Source organism: Colossoma macropomum, unplaced genomic scaffold, assembly GCF_904425465.1.
Source record: "Colossoma macropomum unplaced genomic scaffold, Colossoma_macropomum, whole genome shotgun sequence".
Taxonomy (NCBI): Eukaryota; Metazoa; Chordata; class Actinopteri; order Characiformes; family Serrasalmidae; genus Colossoma; species Colossoma macropomum.
In genome coordinates this window covers 49,139,576-49,167,517 of record NW_023494789.1, presented here as the reverse complement: position 1 = coordinate 49,167,517, position 27,942 = coordinate 49,139,576, and the positions used below count along the sequence as shown (strand labels likewise).

At 38.6% G+C, this 27,942-nt stretch overlaps 1 protein-coding gene across 1 annotated transcript in view; it reads right to left on the bottom strand.

Moving 5' to 3' along the window:
• The window catches only part of cntn4 (contactin 4), a 298,829-nt gene that overhangs the window by 115,729 nt on the left and 155,158 nt on the right, over positions 1–27,942 (bottom strand). Inside the window, exons 6-8 of the mRNA XM_036571557.1 lie at positions 8,940–9,143; positions 6,363–6,465; positions 4,204–4,388 (exon numbers count right to left, since the gene is read on the bottom strand). Of these exons, the coding sequence (XP_036427450.1) occupies positions 4,204–4,388; positions 6,363–6,465; positions 8,940–9,143 (492 nt within the window). The remainder of the gene's footprint in view (positions 1–4,203; positions 4,389–6,362; positions 6,466–8,939; positions 9,144–27,942) is intronic.

Below are 27,942 nucleotides of genomic sequence, written 5' to 3'. Positions count from 1 at the left end.
ATTGAAGGAGAGTGTATTGTATATTGTTCTATATAGCACCAAAAAGGGTTCTTCTATTGTTCTAGCTATACTTTCACGTTCACCACTATTGGTGCCAGAAATGGACCTTTTCAAACCATCACTGTATAATATCATATATTAAGCTTTAGTTTTACTCCTTACTGTACACAGAATGTGTATTGTATATGGTTCTACATAGCACCAAAAAGCGTTCTTCTATTGTTCTATCTATACTTTCACGTTCACCACTATTAGTGCCACAACAGACCTTTTTAAACTATCACAGTATAATATCATATATCTTTGTGCAAAATCATATATCAAGCTTTAGTTTTACACCTTACTGTACATTCTTGAAAAAGATAGGGTTCTTTTGTAAAGACAATGGTTCTATATAGGTAATGGTTCTTCAGATTGAAAGACGGTGTGTTGTATTGGTTCTATATAGCACCAAAAGTGTTCCTCTGTTGTTACGATGTGAAGTTTCATGGTGAAATGGTTCTTCAGATTGATGGATAGTGTGTTGTATATTGTTCTATATAGCACCAAAAAGGGTTCTTCTATTGTTCTATCTATACTTTCACATTCACTACTATTAGTGCCAAAAACTGACCTTTTTAAAGTATCACTGTGTATCATTTATCATTCTACGCTTTAGTTTTACTCCTTACTGTACACTCTTGAAAAAAGATGGACCTTCAAGGGTTCTATGGTAAAGACAGTTGTTCTACTGAGAACCAAAAACACTCAAAGAACCATCTGCATGCTTAAACAGTTCTTTGTATGGTGAAATAGTTCTTGAGACTGAAGGAGAATGTGTTGTATATGGTTCTACATAGCACCAAAAAGCGTTCTTCTATTGTTCTAGCTATACTTTCACAGTCACCACTATTAGTGCCACAACAGACCTTTTTAAACTATCACTGTATAATAACATATATCTTTGTGCAAAATCATATATCAAGCTTTAGTTTTTACACCTTACTGTACATTCTTGAAAAAGATGGTTCTTCAAGGGTTCTTTTGTAAAGACAATCGTTCTATATAGGACCAAGAACACTCAAAGAACCATTTGCATGCTTAAATGGTTCTTTGCATGGTGAAATGGTTCTTCAGATTGATGGATAGTGTGTTGTATACTGGTCTATATAGCACCAAAAAGCGTTCTTCTATTGTCCCATCTATACTTTCACATTCACTACTATTAGTGCCAAAAACTGACCTTTTTAAAGTATCACTGTATATCATTTATCATTCTATGTGTTAGTTTTACTCCTTACTGTACACTCTTGAAAAAGATGGTTCTTCAAGGGTTCTTTAGTAAAGACAGTCATTCTATTTAGAACCAAAAACACTCAACAAACCATTTGCATGCGTAATCAGTTCTTTGCATGGTGAAATGGTTCTTCAGATTGATGGAGAATGTGTTGTATATGGTTCTATATAGCACCAAAAAGCGTTCTTCTATTGTTACGATGTAAAGTTTGTTTGGTGAAATGGTTCTTCAGATTGATGGAGAGTGTGTTGTATATTGTTCTATATAGCATCAAAAAGGGTTCTTCTACTGTCATATTTATACTTTCACATTCACCACTAGCAGTGCAGAGAACTGACCTTTTTCAAGTATCGTTGTATATCATTTTATCATTCTATGCTTTTCTCCTTACTGTACACTCTTGAAAAAAGATGGTTCTTCAAGGGTTCTTTAGTAAAGACAGTCATTCTATTTAGAAGGAAAAACACTCAAGAACGATTTGCATGCTTAAACAGTTCTCTGCATGGTGACATGGCTCTTCAGATTGAAGGGGAATGTATTGTATATGGTTCTATATAGCACCAAAAAGGGTTCTTCTATTGTTACCATGTAAACTTTTATGGTAAAATAATTCTTCAGATTGAAGGAGAGTGTATTATAGATGGTTCTATATAGCACCAAAAAGGGTTCTTCTATTATTCTATCTATACTTTCATGCTCACCACTATTAGTGCCAAAAACTGATGTTCAAACTATTGCTGTATAATATATCACTGCAAGCTTTAGTCTTTCTCCTTACTGTAAACTCTTGAAAAAGATGGTTGTTTAAGGGTTCTCTAGTAAAGACAGTCATCCTATTTAGAACCATGAACACTCAAATAACTATTCGCATGCTTAAATGGTTCTTTGCATGGTGAAATGGCTCTTCAGATTGAAGGAGAATGTGTTGTATATGGGTCTTTATAGAGCCTTTTTGAAAAGGGTTCTATACAGCACCAAAAAGGGTTCTTCTATTGTTATGTTACAAGTCTGTAACAATAGCAGAACCCTTTTTGGTGCTATATAGAACCCTTTTCAAAAAGGCTCTATAAAGACCCATATACAGCACATTCTACACCAATCTGAAGAACCCACCATGCAAAGAACCATTTAAGCATGCAAATGGTTCTTTGAGTGTTTATGGTTCTATGTAGAACCATTGTTCCTCATTTACCAACCATTCTTAAGAAGAAATTTCTTCTTAAAACCCACTTACTCAGTTTTGAAGAAGATTCTGATTCACCTGTGTTTTCTTATGTGGGATTTGTTCTCAGGTAAGAACAGAATCTACACACACTCAAGAGCACAACGGTGAGAACCGTTCTGCGCTTTAAGAACACGTCACGAATCTGATGTAGACTTTTTGGGGAAAAATTGGGAAGATATTATTGAACGAGGCCCATTGTTTTTACTAAAGAACCCTAGAAGGACCGTCTTTTTTAAGAGTGTATTCTTCACTGCTTTCACTATTATTTTTTAATCTGGCACACTGGAGGTCCACAAGGCCCACGCTGGAGAGAAAATGGAACATAAATGGGATACTATACTGTATTTACATGGTTGTTGAGCTCCTGTATTTTAGTGTTAGCGTGCAGCTGAACTTGGCACCTGTTTCACTGCTTATGTCTGTTAAGGGGTTTTCTTCGAGGTTTATGCCAGAGGTCGGCAACACTTGGCTGCAGAGCCACATGCGGCCCTTTTACTGCCCTGTTGTGGCTCCACAGCAGAATCAGATTTGTAGGTAAAAATAAAATAATCCTCCTTTACAGTAAAATAAAGCTCTGCTGATCGTTCAACACAGTTTTAACGCTAAACGCTCTTAAATGCTGGAGGTAATTTGATAAACATTGATAATTTGGAGACGAACACACTTATTTGCGTTTATAATCACTCCAGCTGGTTCCCTGATACGTTTAATCTGCAACAAGAAACTGAAACAAGAAACACTAAAACGTCGCGAACTCAGTTTCTCATTCGCCAGCTTCTTGTTTGAATTTTCCCGTTCCACCTTAAATGGTACAGCAGTTACATTCTGGCGCCTCAGGCACCATTTAAGGTGGAATGGGAAAATTCGAACAAGCTGGAGAATGAGAAGCGACTTCAACCTCATAAAGAATCGCATGCTGAGAGACATTTTACAAGAAACTGTTCTACTTTTGTGGAAAAGTTTCCCGCCAGAGATGTGAGAAAAACAGCTATAGCTGAGCTAAAGCTTAAAGCAGAGCAAAGTAAGTCTGTTTTTTCATTTATATTATATTTTTAGTCTATATTAGCACATCAGCACATACTGAGACATATTTACAGCCAAGATGGTAAAATGGACATAAAATGTTGTGGCTCCCAAGGTGGTTTTATTTTTGTTGAAAGGACAAACTGGCTCTTCTTAACATTTGCGTTGCCGACACCTGGTTTATGCTTTAAAATGATTGAAAGGGAGGATCATTTCAAACAATCCTAAAATGAAAACACAAGCAAATTTCTTAAGAATGAGAATGATCAGTATGGTTTCTCGATAAACAAGTTCAGGTGCTGCGTTTGATCCAGATGCTGGGCTGCTGGCACTCTAAGTATAGCACACTTAACAGCTTTGATCTGGAGTCAACCTGAATGTCAATCATGGTGCCATCTGCAAGGGCACGCACACACACACGTGTGCACAAGATCAAGAACAAGGTCGCCTCCTCATCCTCTTTAATCTGGATAAAAATATTACAGCTTCATAGCCGAGAAGGTTTAATCATTGTGATGCACTGTTAAAATGCCTTGCCCCCCCCTCCTGTTGTCTTAAGTAGATTTCCTGATGTTGGGGCTCGAGCAGTAGAGTCTTGTGCATCACGCCTTCCAGTCTGAGCCAAAGTGACATATGTGGCTCTTCACAGTCAAATATTCATGTGACTCGCTCTACGTACCGTAGAAAGAGAGCTTTCCCTGCACAGAGTTCCTCCCTTTCGAGTTTTCAGCGATGCACTCGTACGTGCCCGCGTCCTCCTGCTGGAAGTACGGGATCTCCAGGACGCCGCTGGCCTTCCTCATGTCCACCTTACGAGCGAAGGGCACGCCATCCACCCGCCGCCAGGTTATGGAAGGAGCCGGACTGAGTGAGGAGCGAGAAACGCCACATTAGGCTAAAATGCACAATGCTGCTCATTATGGTGACAGTCATGCATAATGTCATAACACAGCAGTTATAAAGCATCATAACGTAATACTGCTAATACTGTAGTAAAATTCTCTTCCAGTAACGTAATAATGTTTTTGTACATAGTGTGGTTTGGTATTATATTTTATTCTGTTTATTATATTCTAAAATACTATGTGTAAGAATGTGATAATGTAAAGGAATAAAGGAATAACACTAAATCAGCCAAACATTTCTGCCCTTCAGAAAAATCAGGATGTTCCCATCATATTTTTCAGCCACGTTAATTACTGTTGATGTGATTTTGTTAAAATTGTTAATTCAGACCGCTGGGAACGGAGATAGCTTGCTACAATATTTAAAATTTCATTATTAAGGTAGTTTTAACCTACATTTAATTTTGAGTATGCAGTAAAATTGAGGCTAAATAATATTTTATGTTCAAATAAGATTAGATTAGATTAGATTAGATAAGATTCCACTTTATTGTCATTGTGCATAGTGCAGGTACAGAGCCAATGAAATGCAGTTAGCATCTACGCAGATGTGCAAAATACAGTATTATTTACATATAAAGTGCAGAAGGAAGGTATATAGTGGTAAAAAATGTAGATATGCAAGTATCAATATAATATACATATATACAGAGTGAGTAGAGAGCGTACAGTGAGTTAGGATGTCCTGTGAGAGCAGCGTATCGCTGCTGTCGGAAGAAAACCTCGTATCTCCACTTTTGTCGTTTTTCAGTTTTTGACATAATTTCAAAATGACTATCACCCTTTATATTGTGTGTAAATCTTATGAAGAATGGACCAAAAGAAACGTCTCAAAATGACTTTGAAAAATTCTGGTTCCATTGACTTACATTAAAAGTAAAGTAGGTTTTTTCCTTCTCCTGTAAAGTTACCATTTTGGAGATACGAGGTTTTCTTCCGACAACAGTAAAAGATAAGCATGCAGAAAAAACTTGTACAATAATTGTTGGTGCAAATATGAATAGTGCAGTAACTGTAAAAAAAAAACTCTTAAAGTGTTTTTAGAAAATGAATTATTTAATTTTTTATGTCAAAAAATGATGTAATAAAGAAATAAGACATACATAACATGATTGAGTGTTATTTCATCATGCTATGATATTAATCTTTCTTAATATTTATTTTATTCCTTTGCTACTCAATTTATACTGTCAAATCAGCATAAAATGTAACACCTTAATACACTATACTGTGACACACTATGCATAAGAATGCTATTATATTATTGAATGTGTACTTTAACATTATTAGCAGTTTAAGCTTGCAATCCATTTCACGTTTGTGTTTGTAAATGAAGAGGAGTGACTCTGTCCATGGGGGTCCTGACCACTGAAGAACAGGGTAAAAGGGGGCTAACAAAGTATCAGAGAAACAGATGGACTACAGTCTGTAACTGTAGAACTACAAAGTGCACCTATATAGTAAGTGGAGCTGATAAAATGGACAATGAGTGCAGAAACAAGGTTCGGTCTAAGATATATATGAAATATACACTCATTGATTGTATATATGATATATATGATATTGACATTTATTGGTTGGAACATGCAGCCACTGTTGCTCTCACTGGATGTTGGTGACTGGAAATTGGAAACTGTTTTCACTCTGTGGAAATCACACGATGTTTATGTATCGGTTCTGCGTGACAAATAATGTTACTGAATTATAAAAACTACTGAATAAATTCTGTTAAAGCTTTTTTTTGGTTGAGCAAATGAGACAAATGCAACTAATCATCATTACTGTTACATTTAAATAGTGTAGCAAAAAGAAAGTAACCCAACTTCTACGAGTTAAATTCTCAAAACTACAAAACAGGTCAATCTCATAAAAAATGACTGCATTTAATTCATTTTAAAGCAAGAAATCATCAATATCTCTCTCATACACTTACTTGCCCAAAGCAAAGCACTCCAGTTTCACCGTCGATCCTTTCGCCACCTGGACCACCTCTGGAAACTGCACTTCAATCTTTGGTTCATATTCCCCCATAACACCTGAGGAGAGATGCTTTCAATTAATTACACCTCACCCTCTGTGTACGTATCGAAATGTAGGTTTGATGGTTTTATTACTTTCCTGAAACATATCACGCTGTCAGCCGAGCGTTTGATGTTTGTCATCCGTTTCACTTTATGATTTTTCAAAGGTCACTCTGTTTAGAGGTCCTGTGGACAGGAGGCTTGTGTGCCGTCTGTCTCTCTGATTATGTGAGGCTTATGTTATCTGTGTAGCCGCTGTGCTGTGTGAGAGGGACTATAAAGAGATTCTTATCTCTTTACATGTAACACAGCACGCTCTTATCAATCCTACTAAACGGAGCAGAGCCACTGAGTCTTTTCTGCCTGCCTTTGACTTAAAATGTGTCAAAATTTCATGACAATTGGTGTCAACAGAAATGCTCCAAATTTAATTGGAAAAACACTCATTACATCGACTTACATTGAGCATAAAGAACAATTATTTGGAGTGTTTTTTTTGGACATTTTGTTAAATGGTAAAAAGATACAAGGAAGAGAAAATTGCATAGAGAAATGAAACATAACTCATTTTACAATGTCCCAATCCAGTTGTTCTGGTCCCAATCTGTCCAAATACTTTAGCACATGAACACGAAAGAAAGAAAGCAGCTCATTTTCGCTGCTGGTAACAGCAAAAAACATTTTAGCAATTTCAGCTTGTAGAATTAGAGATTTCTGTATGCTAATGTGTTTCCTATCACAGTATAAAAGATGCATAAGGCTTCCTTTAAGCTTCAGTAAGAGTTTATTTTTGATTTGTTGAAGTAGATTAAATGATAAAACATGTTTGATATGTAAAAAGGTAGTTTCTAGCAAACTGAATAAAAATATCTGGATGTTTGAGATCATGTTCTTTAAATAGAACAGCATACAGAAATTGTGCTATTAACAGAAAAGAGTTGATAAAATAACAAAAAGACACTTTATTTTGTCCATCAGCCCCAAACTGTTAAGTAAACTGTTATCAGCTGATACTGATACAGATCTTTGTGTTTTTTAGGTAATATGTTGGTCTGCTAATTAACACTACAGTAAAAATTACTTATGACATTCTTGACTGATATGTTTTGCTTTTCAGCACTTTTTAAATTTAATTTTGTAGTGTGTTTAATAGTGACTTCAATCAAAATGGACTGAAACCACTTCAAGTTTGACATGTGCATGGCGGTTTTAGTTCAGAAGGACAGTAAAGCGGAACGTTTCAGTGATAGTTTCATTTTCAGCCAGTCGTGAGTGAAATATGTGGTGGTAGTGTATTCTGGCAGCGGTAAAATAGACTCGAAGCCTAAAACAGTGGCGCTGCAAATATCACAGGTTTTCATTTGTGAAATAGTTCCACACTGCAGATGCTTAGATGTCTTTATTATCTTCTGAAAAAAGCTCCTCACTGCTGCAGGTTATGAATATAGTCACAAACAAAAGTTCAGAACTGAATCGGCCTTAACCCACACTCCATCCATTAAAACGTCTGGATCGAGTCATTTGGATTGTATTGGGACATCCACACAAGCAATACAATGCAAGTACCTGGCTTCTGTAGTGAAGACTACACTGTTGAACTTTCTTATAACACGGCAAAAAATGATATCTTGTCAAGTAAAATAATCTTAAGTCTAGTCACTAAATCTAATTTTGAGATGGTTGTGCACTTATTGTAAGATTATCAAGCTTATTTCCAGACATCATTTACTTGTTTTAGGTAATTTTATCAAGTAAATTAATTTCACTATACTTGTAGATAATTTTGCTGGTTTCAAGCACATTTCTTAAAACAAGCAACATTATCTGCCACTATAATGAGATAATTTTACTTAATTAAATGACTTAAAACAAGTAAATAAATCACAAATTAAGCTTACAACAATCTCGACAGGTGAAATATAAAATTTATTGGCTATATTTAAATAACATTACTTGAAAAATACCATTTTTGCAGTGAATAAAGTCTGATATCTCTTCAATCCTGCTACTTTCATTAGAGTTTATGGCATTCCACCAGACAAATTAGATTCTGCTTGGTTCTGATCTGTTCTGATATTTGAACATTCGTTTTTATAACCCATGGTGAACTTGGTTAATCTCAGTTGTAAATCTGCTGCACGGGAAGCCCACAATTAGATCAGCGCAGGACAAATGACCTTTCCATTTGAGGACCTTTGATAATGCCAGCCTACAGGCAACAAAACAAGTGCTAGTAGGCCATCTTAAAATTTGCAAAGAAACCACTCATTAACCTTTGGATATCATTTGTATTCCTTGAAATGTGGAAAAAATCAAGGGAACCCACTTTGCTTTATTTAATTCTGAGATTTTTTTCTAATTTATTTTATCCATAACTTCAATGAAAGGGAATTATGATGAACTGGGTTTGGTGTGTCACTCATACATCAAAGATTGTCACTCTGAAAATACAAGATGAACAAAGGTAAGCTCCATCACATGAGTCTCACCGTCAGTGCGCAGTATGAGTGGAGTGGGCGGGCCGTGGACACGGGTTTTGGTCACCGTGTTGGTCACGACGCACGTGTAGTTTCCCACATCAGACGGCTCCACCTTGGCAATGTAGAGATTCCCAGTCTCCTGAGACACGAACCTGCGCACGTCCTGCTTCACGAACGACGGGTACTCATTAAAAATCCAGCTGAACGTCAACGCTGTCGGGAGAAAAGAGGGATTGGGGGAGGGGAAAAAAAAAGAACAAAAAGTGGCACTTAACATGAATCATAAAAGAGAAAGAGGTCATTCTGCAGCTTGGAAACTTTGCATGAACATAAGCAGAGTATGTCGTGACATTTCTCCTCTCCACTGAATCTAAATGGCAGGAGTCAGCGGCGCTCATGAATCTTCTGCTTTCCCCAGAGTTGCTAAATTAGCATTGGGGCTACATGCTAGGGTGAAAATTAATCAGGCTGCGGAGAGTTGTGGGGCTCGGAGGGTGAAAATTAATGACAGAAAAGGATAAGCAGTGTCCTGCGATTATTTGGCCTCCAGTCAAGGGGACAGCACGACTACCTGAGCAGTGCTTAAATGGTACAAAAGGATGATTTTTAACCAAAAGGACAAAAGATCTTGTATTTTTTCCCTTAAGACGGGTATTTGAACAGTAAAAAATATGCAATCATAATACAGAATAACCAGGACACTACTGAAAAAGGCATACAGGAAAGAGAAGGAGTATCAATCCATTATATCTAAACATTATATTCCAACAGGGCATGCATGATGATATAGGAATCATACTGATATTGGCAGAGAACACCCCTCAAATCAGAGTCCCTTATTTAGGTACAACATGCCTGTCTGCTAGTGAATACTACAGTAGAATCAGTTCTTACGCATAATGTGACGTTCTAGATTGATCTGTTTTGATTTTTGGCTTGTTTATGACCATTTTATGACAGATTGATTTACCTCCCTGATGATTTGGGTAACAGTTGCTTTCATATTTTGCAGTGAAACCACTTCAATTTTGATAGGCAAAATGGTACATACTCCTAATTTATATTTTTAGCGTTTATTTTGTGGAATTTTTATATGAAATGTCCATTTTACAGTGTTGTGAATATGCTGAGAGTTCACACTGCTCTAATGCACACAGTAGCTGCTTCTTTTAGTTTTAAAGGCACTGTTAAACACCAGTCCAAAACCAGAAATGGTGTGCTGGTGAAGAAGAACATTTCCATATTAGTTTCATTTTCAACCGTTAATGACTCGCGAGTGAAAACGTGCTTATGGTGGTATTTCATTAGCAGCAATCAGCAAAAACTAGACTGGCATTTGCATTTTAAAAATAGGCCCTTTTCACAAGAAACAGAAGTGTGTCAACGCTGGGTACAACAAGTTTCACTATTGCCTAACGGACAGTTAGTAACCTCAGACGTCCGTATCATGTCAGCTCACCACAGAGAGATGTCTCACTTCATTTTTGTCATAGTTGCCAAGATTGGAATTCAAGGATGTGTCCAGAATGGTTGGAGAACCAAAAACACCACAATGCAGGAGCCAAAACTAAAAATAGGATATAAATGATTTGTGGAAATATTCCTTCACAGCTATCAGAGTACAGTAACCTCAGCAAACATCTATAGAGAAATAAATCAATGGGGTGAAAATAATTATAACCAAAATGCTAGATTAGCCATGTTAGCTGGAGATGTTGAAACAGCTCATTATCAATAAACTAGTTGGTAAAAAGCTAAGCACGCACACATGCCAGCAGGGGGCGTGCCGGGTCGTCATGGTCTGGAGCGCCACTGTAGACATTTTACACAAACACCAGCTCCAGTGAACGAACATCTGCTCCCCACTGAGCACTCGCTACTCAGATACTGACAGCTTTGGAAGGAGAAATTGAAAACTGTTCCTCTGAAAGTGGCTGAAGCAGCAACTTTTTATTTTTATTTTATTAGTTTATTCCTTTGTTAATTGCGTAAACCCATGTTCCTCTGCTCATTGTCAGCTGACACACCACTGAAACCGATATGAGGCTGTTTTTGCTTTAAGCTTGAACACTAGAGTGAGCTGCACACGCTCTACTCATCATCGTTGTTGTTGCTTTAGCGGAAGCAGCGTTCCCCTGCAACAAGAACTTCCAGCAGAAAAAATATGGACATGTGAAAAGGGTTTATTGTCCATGTCTGGGTAAAACGTGGCTCAAACACGGCAGAAATGCTGGATCTGCAGATATTACAGATTTTTATATTCCATTAATGCTTAATACTTAATGATGAATAGAGCTGAGTAGAGATGAGTATTATAATAACTGTGAAAGCTGTACTCATCAAAAATGAGCTCATAATAAAATCAATATTAAGAATGCCTCATATTCAAAAAGCAGTGATCATATCTTGCTATTTGAGTTATCTCAACTATTCATAATAATTTCTTGATGAGAAATTACTTTAAACAAATAACTACAATTCATTATATAATAAGATTTGTTTTCTTACAACGTCACACTTTCTTGTCCCCAAACAATTTAAATTGTGAACAAACCATTGTTTTGAATTTTGGTGTGTAGTTTAACATTTTAGTCTAGTTTTTACTGAATAGTGTTTATTAATAAAAATGTGATTCCAAACTTCAGAACGGTACTGAAAAATATTGCACATGACCATCAACCCACACATCTCATATCAATACCAACCAAGAGAATAACAGTATTTTCAATCTGTAATCCGGGAAAGTAACACAATATCTAAGAAGGTCTTTGAGTCATATCAAAATATTCTGCATAAATTGCTGAAAAAATCAAATTAATGTCAAAACAATGTATAAACATCATCCAGCAGAAGCAGCCCAGCGTTCACTCTGAGTAAAATGCTAGTTAACATTTCATTCTTGTTGACCTGGAGTTGGCTCTCTCCGTAGCCGCTCTCCAACAACAAATGTCAGCATACACTTAATGTCATATCCGCGAGTCGAAGGTCACCCTACCAGAATGCAGCGCAGTCAGAGATGTGACCTTTGGGAGTTACAATTGGTTTGCTTTTTGCTGATTCAATTGCCTGCTATGGCCGTCAGTCTCGGTTCTGCAGGCAGGAGCAAAGAAAATGAAAATCTTTCACTCCTTATATCAGCGCATGATTCAGAATGACAAAGACGCTACATCAGAATCCCTGTTTCTCACTTTCCTCTGATAGGATTGCGCCTCTAACTGAGTCACCACGAAGTCTGAGTAGATTCTCCAGTCGTCGCGGCTGAAGTCGAGTCTGAGTCACTGGAGCTCCAGTACAAATTCAGTTCAGAATTATGAAACTGCAGCAATTTTGATGTAAACAGAGCGCGATGGAAAAATAAAATTTAATTGGCCTTTTTAGGCTTCTCTCAATTTTTTTTGAGTACTTTCAAACAGTCGAGAGGCCAGTGTTTCAGAGAACACTGGCCAAAGTTCTAGCTATTAACTGGATAAGCATGAGGTACAAACTCCAAAGTACTAGATGACATTATGGTGAATTTCCAGTCACTCCAATTAAATAACACTGAAATGTCTAACAAGTTCTAGATATTAACTGGATAAGTGTGAGGCACAAACTGCAAAGTACTAGATAAATGTTTTGGTTAACATAATGGTGAATTTCAAGTCAGTCTCACTAAAATACATTGAAAAGTTGAACAAGTTCTAGATATTATCTGGATAAGTATGTGGTACAAACTCCAAAGTATTAGATAAATATTTTGGGTAACATGATAGTGAGTTTCAAGTCAGTCTAAATAAATTACCCTAATGCCAAATAAGTTCTAGATATTAACTGGACAAGTATGAGGTACGAACTCCAAAGTACTAGATGTTTTAGGTAACATAATGGTGAGTTTTAAGTTAGTCTAACTAAATTATACTGAAATAGACAATATGTTCTAGATATTAACTGAATAAGTGTGAGGTACAGACTCCAAAGTACTAGATAAATCTTTTGTAATGCACTCAATGTGACCTTTCATATGCAAACAAAATATTTTGACCATTTCTACAGTTTCTCATTAGATAAAATGGAATTTTAACCACTGTTCTGTAAAGCTTGTATAACCTAGCAGCAGTATCTATGAAAGAATGCATTTGTGGGCGGAGCATAGAGAGGTCAGTTGTATCTACAATATAATTTTCTACTTAAATATAGCAAGTCCATTAAGAATTCATTATCATAATATGCCTGACAAACAGGAATCTACTGCATACACGTCAAAATGAAAGAATTAAATACTAATAATATATAATTACTTTCCATTTCCAGGCAATTAGGATTCACCCTAATGGAAATTTGGTACTATTTCTTGCAGAAACCTCCAGAAACCAGCCCTGGATGCAACTGAGTAACACACATGCAGTGGTTTACACATCATGAACACGAAAGTTCCAGAGAAATAACGATTAGCAGATCAGTGTGAAAAGGAACGCTGCGTTTACTCTTTAAAAAAAGACTCGTGGGTGAAAAAGTGCTCTCTCACTGTTGTTTTGAACTAAGCCCTTATGAAAGCTTCCCTAAAATGGGTTGACTACGCAAGTGTCCCTCTGGCGGCAGCCTGTGCGTCCATATAGTATCATCTCTCCTGTATTTCCATCCTTCTATTCCCCGCAGACCTTTAAAGAATAAAAAGAGGAGTCAGCAGTCCCACAGAGACACTCAGGAAGACACAACAACACAGCCCGCTACTCTTTGAAGGTGTTTGCTGTCTATAAAGCTCCGCTCAGGAATTTAAGCTGAGCACAGAGTGATAATGCGACACCAGTGTAAAAAACAGGAAATACGCCGAGGAACAAACAGATCCCTCGGATATTCTTAATGCAGCTGAGTGAATCCTGAGGCCACTTTCCGCAGCTCAGATTGCTGCGTTCACGTCCAGGCCAGAGCTGTGACCTCGCCAGCCACCGCTCTATTTTCACGTCCCAGAAATTCAGACTCGCTGCCAGACTAGTAATACGCTATGCACGCGAACTGTATGAACACAATGCTTAGAAAATGCCTGACATTTCCCCCGAGGACTACAATTTACAGTCTGATAAAAAGAACATCGCCAACTTTCACTTTATTTTACCCCATGGAGTTAATCCTCAGTCAAAATAGAGGACATTTCTGGTTGGTGATCTACTCATCTGCATCCATAACATGATCTCCCAAAGCTGTTGTTGCATTTATTTGATCTAAAGCCAAACATTCGTGGACTTTTACTTTATTTGTGGCATAAACTACCTTAAAAAGGAGGATTTGTCAACAGTAAAAGAGCTTATATGCTTAAATGCATGGTTAAATAATAATAATTAATGCTAAGTTAAAGAGCGTTTTTAGATGCTTATTAAAAGTGAGCACTGAGCTTGACTGTCTAATAAAAGGTGAACTGAGCTCCACAGTTTAGAGGCAGAATAACTGAAAGAGTCTCACCATGTTTTCTGTATTTTACAGGAGGTGTTCAGAAGGTCAGTATCTGCAGATCTAAGATCATAAATAGACAGACACTCTGTGATGTAAGTGGTGCTTTAAGGTCATTTAGAGCCTTAAAACTAGTAGCAGAACTTTAAAATCTATCCTGAACGATACAGACAGCCAGTGCAGCTCTTTTAAAGCAGGGACTGATCTGATCTCTCTGTGTTGTTTTTGTTAGGATGCTGCTGCATTTTGTATGAGTTGTAAAGGACGTATTGTTTTCTTAGTAAGAAGATCATTACAGTGATCAACTCTGCTGTAACAAATACATGAACGAGTTTCTCTGCGTCGCTCTGAGAGAGAAAAGGCCGAACTTTAGTCATATTTCTCAAAAGATGAAAAGCTACTTTAGTGACTGTGTTTACATGCAGATAAAACAGAGCTCAGAGTCTAAGATCACACCCAGGTTTATACTTCAGGTTTGGTATATGAGGCTAAAGAACCAAGTTTCTTTTAAAACAGCTTTCTCTGAGTTTCTGTACCAACGATCATTATTTCAGTTTTTCGTGATTCAATCGTAGAAAATTTTTTCACTGAGAAATATCTGCCACACAGCTGGTCAGTCTGTCTACAGAGTTTTGATCTTCAGAAGGAATGGAAATGTATGACTGGGTGTCTTGGGTGTTTCCTAATGACATCACCTAGAGGAAGAATGTACAAAGAGAAAAGCAAAGGCCCTAAAACTGAACCTTGCATGACTCCACAAGAAATGACAAATCTTTTTGTTGAATGATTTCCGAATGAAACCTAGAATGGCTTAAATATGATTTAAACCATTCTAAAACTGTGCCCGAGTGGCCGACCCAGCATTCAAGATGCTGGATTAAAATCTTGTGGTCAATGGTATAAATGGTTTCGCACCATTATTGAGTACCTGTTGGGCATGTTTTTTTTTTTAAAGAAAACTTTTGAAAAAAAGGTTCTATATTGCAGCAAACACTTTAAATATTGCTGTAATTCAAAAAATGTTTTTTGTTCCTATATAAAACCCTTTTTTTTCCAGGAGTGTACCATTTTGAGCAAGAAACTGCCTTTTGTTGTTACTCTGATAAAACAAATCAATAATAAACGCTTTCACTGTGACCTGAATTGCACTGCAAATATGTGCTCAGTGCATCAATAAAAGCAGCAAGAAGCTTCTTATATGTACTGACAGAAAACACTGAAGCACATGGAAAGCTTGAATTGACCTCTGAAGTTGTGTCATCACTCAGTAGTTGACGTCATGCCCATGTTAGGAATTCAGGGTCTACAGAAAAATAAATGTTTTCAAAAAATACAAATATCAGTACTGCATCCTGTGGTAAAGACAAATATTCCAAAGCTGATGCGTTTTGCTGTACATACATTTTCCCCCTGAATGTTGCCAGATCCTCCGAATTACGAGATTGTTTAAAAATCACAATATTGCTGCAGAAATATCGCACGCAAAAGTCTAAGCGCCCCTGGTGAAACTATATGTTTTGTTGATTTTCTAAGTGCAAAAAAGTCACATTCACTACAGGGAGCAAATTTAAATATGCAAATTTTAGTGCACATTTTCTATTTATTTGGTGAGCAAAACATTTTAGAAAATCAATCTAAAGTATACAATGTGCCATCACTTTTGTACAGGACACATTTTGTGTTTTATGTTAAATTCATCAAAAAAAAAAAAGTAATTATTAATTGAAATGTGCAGAAGTGTGTTGTCTTTAAAGAACGTGTTCATTAATTTTAACAAAACGCCATTTAACTGGGGCACCCAAACTTTTGTATACGAGTGTATATGTGAGTTAACACTGCTGTGCACTGAATTGACATCATAGAACTGGCAGCCATACCAAAACCAGCAAACTCTGTCCATTGTGGTAGTTAAGAGGCTTTAGCAGTTTGAGCAGCTAATAGTGTTGATGTTTAATAGTAGGTGTTATTTCAAAGGAGTATTAGCTTGTAGAATGTATGTATGAATTTATTCATATTTCCACTCCTTAATTACCTCGTAATTCAGAGGATCCAGTGACTGTCAGGTCGCAAATGGACACAGGACTAAGCGTATTAAGCTTGGAACGTTTGCTTACGACTTTGAGTGATGTTGACAGTTTTTACGCCATTTATTTTTTCCAGCTTAGTCTCGGCGATTATATCCAACATGCTGATCCAAATTTCTATGGTCAGTGTGGCTACTCTGGGGGCAGATTTTAAAGGGTTCATACCAAAAAACTGAACTGTCTTCCTTTTTTTGAACTAAAGAGTTTGACATAGTATGTAAACACTGTTAGTTTGAAAATGGTCACTCCTCAGTCTATACTGTCCATAAAGGTACAAAAACAGCCTGTTTTGAATTCAGTGTTTTTGTGATGTCACTAAAAACCCAACACACTTACATACCATATATCAGCCTATTCAGAATATAGCAGTTTAGTCCTGCCCACTCACACTGAAGTCATAAGAAGTGTTTCAGCACTAGACTGCTTTTTGAATTAGGTACAATTCCAGACCAATCAGAACAGAGCTCATTTACATATGTATGCCCTAAAGGCACATCCTGTTTAATTCTATAAAAAGAGGTTGGAAAAACAAATTGTGGCTATTTGTGGTACAAAAACATAAACACGAATGTCATAATCTTGGACTTTGTGGGGAATAAGTGTAAAATATGAGTATAGGTTAAAAAAGACAAACCTTCAGAGCCCTACTGCTGACATCCCGTATAAATAAAAATAATGTGGCCACATCTTAGTAGGGTGTGGGAACGAGATCCTTAACTCATGGCCAGACTTAGTAAGGCATAGGAATGAGATACTAACGAGTGACCACAACTTAGTAAGGCGTGGGAATGAGATACATAAGCCCTGACCACAGCTTAATAAGGCACGATCTCGTTGCCACGACTTAATCATCTTGTTCCCACGCTTTAGTATGGCCATGCTTTAGGATCTCATTCTCATGCATTAGTACAGCGTGGCCATGCGTTATTTTCATTTATACGAGATGTCACCAGTAAGGCTCCATACAAACCCAAACACAGGAGTCATTACGTATGCCAGGGTTAACTGAGAACCCTTGCTTAGCGGCTTTTAGAGGTACCATTCAGCATGTTCTAATCAATTAAGAGCATAATAACAACTACATGCCTAATAAGGGCCGCACTCTTGAGATCCGCACTGAAGCTCTGTCCACATGTTCACAAATGTTTGTCTACTGGTGGAATGCCAGGCCCAATCCTCAGTGGAACCAGGTGAAAGTTAATGAAATTCAGGATGGCTGGTACCAGGCAGAAATCCCCACACCATCTTGTGCTTTCACTGGCAAGTTTGAGAAGCCGCCCGCCGCTCTTCCTGCACCCAGCTGATCACCATTAACGCAATTAACACCTGAGGCTTCAAGAGCAGCAGGTGGACGCTCTTCTCGGGAGGTGTGGCCGGGTTCCTGCGAGACACCTGCCTTTTGATTTAGAAGTTTGCTGAGCTGCTGAGACTTTACTTTGGCATTAGCTGGCAAAAATGAATTTCTTTATGAAGTATCTGTCAAGTTGTCCTCTAAAGCCACAATGCTACCTCACGTTACAGCTAATCAGCCTTTAGACTCCACCAGCTCGAGGCACGATAAACAGCCTCGGAGCCTTCGGTGACAAATCTATTTTAAAAAACTCTATAATGTTCTAATCAGCAGTTCCCTGATCGGCTTGACAGCCCGTTTAACTGACAGACATGTAGCTTCTCCCCCTCCGAGCCCAATCAAGCCCATTTGCTCATTAGCACGCCGCTAATTACAGAAAGCAGTCTTTGAGGACTCCTGCCTTAGCTCTCTTCAATCGGCTGGTCATTTATCACAGTGCAATCCATAGCTGCAGACTGGGGTCCTATCACAGTGTTGAAAGAAAGCGGAGCAGGATTTTCCCTCCTGCGAATCTGGCAGGGTCTGGAGCGTGGAGGTAAACACAAAAGCTAACAGAACAATTGAGAGGCACACAGACCTGAGAGACACGGAGAGATAGAGGAAAGAAAGCGTTTTGTTGCTCATGCTCCTTTTCTCTTTTCTTTCATTTCCTTTGCTGGTTCTGCGCTTTGCAGTTCCTGTAATTACAGCGGCCTGCATGATTAGTGATTATGCTACTAACCACCAAACCACCAAATTGGACACAGGCTTAATCATCTCATCACTCTTTTCTGTAATTGGCTGCTTCTGTCCATTCATATTCAGGTCAAAGCCATAAATACAGTCACTATGTGATTGGACAATGACAGTTTTTGTTGCTTTAGATATTTTACTTCTCTTTAAGCACATTGTATTTGAAATTAAACAATAAGTGAGGTTAAAATGCAGAATGTCAGCTTTAATCTGAGGAAGATTATATCTATAATGAATGAACTACATAAAGACCAGGCAATCTGCTAGGCCACCTCCGGCTGCTAGGAGGGGCCGGAGAGCCAGGACTGAGTGATTAGGGCTGAGCGGTAGGAGTTGTGGGCGCCCTACTTAAGGGGTGCTCACATGCTGCTGGCTGCTCAGTCTTGAGGTCACACTGCCACCTGCACGTTTGCTATGACTCAGCCGGTAACCTTGGTATAGTCTGGCAACGTGGTGACTGAGGGTTCGATCCCCCCCCCCGTGACCAGTTATTTTCCTTGTTTAGCGCATTCTCTTTTCAATTAGTTCCTTGTCTAGTTTGTTTTCCCAGCTCTTAGCCCCTTTCGTTTCTAACATAAGGGTCGTGAATTCGATACTAATTCAGGGTGAACTTCCTAGCATGTTATAGCACTGAAATAAAAATTGTCTGAAATGGAAACTGAAATTCATTAAAAATGAAATGACATAAAATCCAACATCTTTGACAACAGAGAACGGATGTTCATCAATAACTTCTATTATTTTTAGTTATATTTTGCAGCTTTGCTGTTTGAGCATTCTTATTATTTCAAGAACTGTTGCTTTCTGTTGTTGTTTTGAAGTATTCTGTGTTTCAAGTCTTGTTTTCAGGTGCTAAACCAATAGTAGAGAAGTTAATGGGTGTTGTATCTCTTGATACTCACAGAGATAATAAAAGTCTTGTTTAGTGTTCCTAATAGAAACAGTGAAATAGTTCCACATGGCCGATATTTTCACTGTTTCAGTGAGTTCCAATCAGGAGGCAGCTATCAAAGTAGGTAGCATTTTATACATTTGCACGCTGATGAAGTCTGTACCATTCAGAAGTCAGCTGCCTGCTAAGGTGCCTTATTTTGACCAAATCTGAAGGCATGTATTCTTCTCGGTGAAGGCAATCCCACAATACTGTTCACCTGTTCATTGGCTGACAGTTTAATAGCTTCAGTTTGAAACACATGGTGGATGAAGTGGCCGTTCCTGCTGACTGAGGAGTCTACAAATGTCAAAAGTTATTTTCTGACTTCTGTCTTTACTGTTTTGATTAGTGTATTTGTGTAAAGTTTTTTAACATATTTGTGTTTGTTGATCTCTAGAAATTGTTCCTGTGGTGAAATTTTGGCAGTTTGCTTGTCTAATGTGACCTGACAGGCTGCGTTTGTAACTCGCTAGGTGAAGCCAACGTTAGTTGACTGAGCTAGAGGACTAGCTGTGTAAACATGCTGGCTCTTCAAAACGAGAGAGAGACCAGTTTAAAATATTAGCTGTTCACTGTTTACCACTGGGCAGCACGGTGGCGCAGTGGGTAGCGCTGTCGCCTCACAGCAAGAATGGCCTGGGTTTGATTCCCAGCCGGGTGACCAGGGTCCTTTCTGTGTAGAGTTTGCTCCCCGTGTCTGTGTGGGTTTCCTCCGGGTACTCCGGTTTCCTCCCACAGTCCAAAAACATGCAGTCAGGCTGATTGGACATGCTAAAATTGCCCCTAGGTGTGACTGTGTATGTCTGTCTGTCTGCCCTGTGATGGACTGACAACCTGTCCAGGGTGTATCCTGCCTTCCGCCCAATGACAGCTGGGATAGGCTCCAGCACCCCACCGCGACCCAGAAGGATAAGCAGTTTGGATGATGGATGTTTACTACTACTTTTTATTTGTAAATAATTTATCAGTTTGATTCAATACTCAAAGATTTTCTCTGTCCTCAGGAACTAAAGTTACAGCAGCGGAGAGTAGAAAACTGCACTAAACGGCTGAAAGCAGTTCACTTTTTCAGTGTATGTGGGGAAAACGAGGCGGAACAAGCGCTGTAGACTGACATTCTCCCTGAACCACGGAAAATACCTTAACTTCCTGGACGATGTAGAGGTTCAGAAATAAAAAAAATACCACAAATGCTGATTTTTGCTGCTCTGCTTGTCTTGTTTTGCTAGGCTTATCACAGTCACAACATTGTTAGGTGAATGTTGACAGCTAAATTTCAGACTAGGAGCTCATAAATTAAATGAGAATGCATAAAATAAAATGTACATTAGCAGCTTAACAGATTGTGTGTGACCCTTCTGTCTGAGTCCATTTTGTACAAGATCCGACATAGTTTTTATCCTTCGTGTGTTAGAAATAAAGCAGGTTCTTTAAGGTGGATGAGGACAGTGAATGAATTGAAATGATTTACAAACTAGTAGTTATAATAATCTCTATTTATCTGGGGCGCCGAGTCAAGTGTATAACAACAGATACAACTCCTTACAGCAGCCTGTTCTACATACACAAATTTCCCCAATAGTGTCAATGCAGGAAAACAGCTGCTGCAGGTTCAGAGCCTTCCTTCTACACTGGGGTGATGCACCTTTACAGTCAGAGTTGAGCATAAGCCAACGAGTGACTGTGAGTAAACAGATAAAACGAGTACAGTGCAGTGAAAGTTAAGGTGTATAATGGTCCTGAAGCTCTGTCCCAAATGTGATGCCTGCTCAGGTTCCTTTTCGGTCAAAAGTGCTGCCCAAAGAACGAGCTGCTTTTGAAGGCAGTGACTAGTTAGACAGCTCCCTCCAGAATGGGACAATTTATCTGCTGCTGCTCAAACTGTTTGAACGTGTCTCTGCTGACTGGCGCTGGCGGAGTGATAAAGGAGCAAAGTATGTTTTTAATCACTATTTCTCATTTTTATTACCGTTAAAGTTATTTGTATAGTCTTAGAGTCTGGCATTTCATTGTAGAACTATTTAATACAAGCCTGCCAAAGGTTACATATGTTAATTTTAAAGGCACAGCAACACAAAACAGCCTGCTAATACTAGGGGAAAAAGAGAGGTTGGAAAATAGTCATACAAAAATGAATTTTGACTATTTTTGGTACATAAAACAACACAAATGTCAGTGATTTCAAGAAAGAATATATTATTTGGGCCCTTTAATGTAATGAACAGTAGAGCTAGAGTTCATACTAGATGTGCAATTTGCATCTGGATTCTGTTGTTGACCAAAAGAGGGTCAGTAAAGCAGGTCAAAATCACAAAAAATCCAAAATGAAGGTAGAATCATCACTACATCTGTTGTGAAACATGCTTATGCTCATCCTATAGCAGTGATGCAGCAGTCTTTAGAGTGTCCCTGTTTAAAGACTAGAAAACTCCCTTGCTTTAAGGTGATTTTTTTCTTTTTTTGTTAGTGAGTGAGTTGAACGAGTGAGGAGAATGACCAGTTAAAGTTATACTTAGCAAACTAGCTGGCTATCTAGGTACTGTATCTCAGTCTGGCCCCTTTTCTCTGGCTGAAAGGGAGGAAACTCGTCTCTGGTGTCCATTTTGATCTAAACAAAGAGAGATTCACTGTTTTCTTTGTGATTTTCTTCACTGACTGAGGTAAGAGCTGCACTAATGCTAGCATAGTTGTATTTATTAGCCTATAGCTCTGTGGCTAGCAGTCAGGACTGGCTGACACCACCATCCCGGTGGTGTCAGCCAGTCCTGACTGCTAGCCACAGAGCTATAGGCTAATAAATGATTGACATGTAATGTACACAGGGTATTGTAATGTGAGAACACTGATCAACAAAAACATGAAAATGATAGAATTCTGTCAAAATGAAGAGGCTGAAGCAGGCACAACAAATGCCCTTTTTAGCTGTAGTTTTAGGCCAGAATGCACATTTAAGATTCAAATCAATTGACAAACTGTTAAAAGAACAGTTTATTGAAGAGGCTAAGAAAGAATACAAGCCAGACACAAGTTAGCATAATACCTTTTCTGTCTTTGTGGCTATTCACTTACAGGAATTTGTAGCAAAGTAAGCATTTTGGACCAAACTACTAATTTAAGCAGCAAAAATACACTAGTGAGCTTAACAAGAGCACACAAGCTGGACGACCACTGCACTGAAAGGCCGAAAAATACATTCGCTCATAAAGAAAATCTGCTGAGTGGTTCAAGAACACAATCCAGGACGGAGGCACAGATGAGTCAAAGAATAACATAAAGAGAAGAAATGTACCAGCATGACCTCAATGAGTTCAGCACAAGTTGCACACCACCGGGACGCCTCGAGAGCAGAACAGACAGGTTAGAGTTTGCTAAAAAGAACATAAAGCCTGCAGAGTTCGGTACAAATTCTCAAGCTTCACCTGGGTAAGAGTGATGGATCGAGGAAAGAGCGGAGAAATAAAAAGGTACTGCTCACGATCCAAACCATACCAGCCCGACCTGTGAAATGCTCACTGTAAGGATTGGAACGAGGAGTTTCCTCAAAAAGGAGAATTTGTTTCTGTAGAACACACTCTCAGAAATAAAGGTGCTAAACTGTCACTGGGGCGGTTCTCCTCTTGTCACTGGGGTGGTTACCTCAAGGGGCCATCTCAGTACCTTTAGTCAGGGAACATAACTGAACCATAATCCACTGAAATGATATGTTCTAAGCTGTACTGACTCCACACACCCCGTCTCGTCTCCAGGCTTTTATTTTACTGTTCTGTTTAAAACATTCGGTTATGAAAAGGTACAAATACGAACTTTTCACCTGGAAAAACTTATTTAAGGAACACAATCAGTCCTTAAAACCACTGTTGGACCTTTGAGGGAACATTTACACTGTTTGTACCCTTGATGAACGAAAAACGTACCTGAACAAAACCTTTATTTCTAACTGTAAGTCGTCTAGACCAGACTTACAGTCATATCCACATAAGTCTTGTTTGAAACGTCCTTTAATTTCTCTTATCACAGCATGTTCTGGAGATATATCTGTACTTTCCCGGTGTCTGTGACCTTTTAGCTGCAACTTTCTTAATATATGAATGTGTGATTCAAAACACATTTCCACTGTTAGTCATAAATACCTACTCTGATCACCTGAAAGTATAAAAGGGTATAAAATTCATATTAAACTGAGTGTGTCTCTTAACTTATGTGTCATTTATTCTTAGACACTTCTCGAAGCTTCGAACCCGAGCACAAACAGGTTGCACGAGGTGAAGGTGGGGTCAAAAAGGGACAAAAGAGGAAAAACCCAACACTGGCTGTGTTTACATGCAAGGATTTTAGCCAATGTCGTTCCTAATTTAGATATTCTTGTAGAATTTAAGCCTCTTTTCAAAATATGCTTTACATTATTTTTATTTCTTTTCATCAATAAACAAAATATACCTACTTTTTAATACTTCTATACTTTTACGACAAATTAAAAAAAATGCCACAAAATAGAGATATAAAAGTCTACATTAGTGTAAAAAGCCGTCACGTTTTGACTCACTGCCTCCATCCCCTAAATCCTTAAACCAGGATGTCCAGAAGTGGAGAAACCGTGCAACTCTGTACACTTAATCTCTGAGCACACGAGCAAAGCCAGATTTCACAAACACACGTGCGTTAAAGCTTTTCTGACAAAGCACTCTGTCATATCACTGATCTCTGCCCAAAAAAAGAAAGAAATTACACATGCTACATCAACTATTCCGTAAAGGTGGGGGGTGGGGGGGGGGTCTTCAAGGTTCGCCCTGGAATATGATGTGTAAGGAAGCGCGAGTCTTCACTCTGAGGAGTCCCTGGAGGGGGCCGTCAGATGCTGACAAAATACCGCCTGCATTACGTCCAGACTGCTGGGGTTGCAGAAAGGCTGCGGAGAAGTCAAGAAGGAATGAAAAGGGAAGAAAGAGGGTCTTAAATGATTTGTGCAAATTCACAGGCAGTATGCGAGAGTGTGTGTGTGTGTGGGGGGGTGGGGGCCGTGGTTGGATGGGGGGTTCTGCAGCAGCCTAGAGAAGAGCAATTTCCGGATTTATGAAAATAGAAATGTCTCATCATGGGGTGCCGATGCTACTTACTAATTGGTCTCTACATCTACCCTCAGCTAACCAGACACAACACCATCTGCACTGTGAAAACAATGTCAGGTCAACATGAAATTAGTCAACCTTCTGTATAGCTTTTAAAATTTTATCAGCATAGTTCTCATATTCAGTACTAAGGCCAAATCCCATTTCTTCTTTTTACCCCTACCCCTTGTTTTCGAGTGTCACCCTAACCCCTTGGAACTGAGTTACAGGGTAGTTGTTGAAATCTTCCCTCTGAAATGGGACCCTCAAATAAAAAAGAGCATTACTTCATTAACAGCTACCAGCGCTGCTCTGTAGGTGACCCTGCCAGTCTGCAGTGACAGCAGAGGAGGGTAAAGTTCAGCTCCTCACTGCTGGGCTTTAGTTACATTTAGGGCATCATATGATCTTCAAAGAGAGGGGCAATTATTTATTATCGCCCACCTCTAATTCTTCAGTGATACGAAGCTGAAGTCAGATATTCACCAGATTCTTGTTCGAATTTTCCTGTTCCACCTTAAATGGTGCAGCAGTTACATTCTGGCGCTTCAGGCATCAGAACTGCTGGACTATATATATATATATACACCGATCAGGCATAACATGATGACCACCGCCTTGTTTCTACGCTCCATTTTATCAGCTCCACTTACTATATAGGTGCACTTTGTAGTTCTACAGTTACAGACTGTAGTCCATCTGTTTCTCTGCATACTTTGTTAGCCCCCTTTTACAGTCACAGACTGCAGCCTTGCCAATTTACCAGCCCTCCTCCATCTCATTCATCAATGGTAATTTTTTTGGGCTATTGACAACAATGTGCCTACAGGGCGACTAACAGCAATTGTGGCAGCTTTTAGGAACGTCTGGTTCCGATCACCACCACTGTGAATTCTGACTCGGTAAGTTTCTCTAGAACAGCCAAACCACTCAAGGACTTTGTTTACATTTTAACCATTAAATTAAGCAAGAATTTTGACATATTGGTGGAATTGCCCTTTAAGCAATTAAACAACAGCCCATTTGTGTATACTCATCCAAGAGCAAAGACAGAAAAGCAATCAGTTCCTGAAAGAACAAACTGATTAAGGTGACCGTATAATCTGGCCTTAGTGACAGAAAAGGCTAAACCTGCGTGCACAAGCACTGCGTGCACTGGCGCCCCCCGTTACAAAACAAGCCTCTTGGCTGGGTCTGAGGTATCTCTCATGATTAATATCAACACTCGACACCTTCCTTCTTCCAGTTCATGCCAACAGCAGAAGCCCAGGGGACGACTCAGTGCTGGGCCAGCGTTTAAAAAATATATATATATACAATACATATTCATTCTCAGCTGTGACAAACAATCAGAGTCGATCTGCAAGAGCGCCATCCATCAACATAAAGCACAATATCGGCTTATAAAAGGGTTCGATTTGCACTTTGTCATATCATATAGCGCTAATAAAGCTGTGTGAGTGAGATGCGCTCTTTCGCGGCTGTGTTGTAATTGCACGTTACCAGCGCTGGCGCTCTCGATGAATTTTAATAACGTCACAGCTGCCTGATCATCTTGTGTTAATAATACATGTAAAGCTTGTTGTGACAACAGTATGCATTTTTAATTACGCTGCTTGAGATTGTGTGAGCTTGCTGGAGGATGAAAAGCTAAAAATAAAAAAACAAAAAAATGGGGTGATGGAAGTTTGGCTGCAAATTTTAAAGCATAAATTAGTTTCATGAGGTTCTGGATCCTTAAAATCTCTGGTGTTCTGTATGTGGATCTGATCTTAATTATAACAATGCAATGTGCAATACTGTGTAAGAGTCAAAGAACACTTATTTATGTGATTTCCAGCTATTATGGACAAGTTATTCATTTTTTAGGAGATACTTGTGAGGAGATTAGATATGAGATAGTCCACAGGCATAAGGAAGAAGAAAGTTAAAGGAAAAAAACAGCAGTTACCAAATCTGGAGTTCAAAAAATGATTGAAAGCTGCAAAGAAAACAGGACTCCTAACACCCACCTGGAAGACCTGGTAGACACCAAAACTGTCCCCATCAGATAAACAGCACTTAAAGCTATTTATCTGATGGGGACAGTTTTGGTGGAGACAATCAAGCTTCATACTCAAAGAGCGGCTATGTTCAGACTGCTAGGCCAAATATGATTTTTGGCACATCCAGATTGATTTTTGATAATCAAGACAGCTAAAAATCTCATGAAATCTCATTTTTGTAAATAGACCACCAAAGCACATTTGGAGATGGATGGATGGATGGATGGATGGATAGATAGATAGATAGACAGATAGATAGACAGATAGGTAGACTGCTTCTCACCATCCAAATAATCCCAATTATAAATTTAGACTCAGTTCATAAACCTTTATAAACCTTCATAAATCTCAAACATGTTCTACATTCTAGTATGAAAGAGCCATTGTCATAATGCAGATGTTCTTCAACCTGTTTAAAGGTCCTTCCTGGACCTTTTACATCATGTGGAGGTTCTTTAAACTTAAAAAAAAAGGTTCTTCACACTCACAAATCTCACCCATCCATTAAAATATTCTATTCTTAGGAGTGAAGTGAAAATCGCTGCTTTTGGAACAAAACCTTGTCTCCATCTCCAAAATGGCAACTTTACAGGAGAAGGAAAAACCCTACTTTACTTTTAATGTAAGTCAATGGAACCAGACTTTTTTCCAAGTAATTTGGGGCTGTTTCTTTTGGTCCATTCATCATGAAATTTACAGACAGTGTAAAGAACAGCAGGTGTTTTCAAATTATGTCAAAAACTGAAAAATGACAAAAATGGAGATATGAGGTTTTGTTCCAACAGCAGCGATATATTCTTCTTCTTTGTCAGGAGCGGTGCTTGATTTTCTCCTCTCTCTCATAGATGAAAGCTTTAAGTGCTGTTTCTCTGATGGGGGCAGGTTTGGTGTCTACCAGGTCATCCAGGTGGTTGTTAGGAGGCACATTTTCTCAGCAGCTTTTAACCATTTTTTTCAATTCCAGTTATGTAAATCCTGTTTTTTACTTAATTTCTTTTGACTTTCTCCTTCCTTATGCAAGTGAATAATCTTATATCTAATCTCCTCATAATATCTCCTAAAAACTTATACTTAATGGCCGTTTTGACTTACATAAATTAATGTATCAGACTTTTGCACCGTATAAATATGCAGCAACTGCAGAGCAACCGAGTCTAGACTCTTAAGTGCTGTACCACTCTCACCCATCCCTCTGAAAAAAACAAAAAAAAAACAAAAAAGGGAGAGAGAGCAAAAACTGCTATGGATGCAACCTCAGAAGCACTCTGAAACTTAGCTCAAGGCCCTCCGGATCTCTCCCCTTTTGTATCTCTTTCTCTCTCTTTATACACAACTAG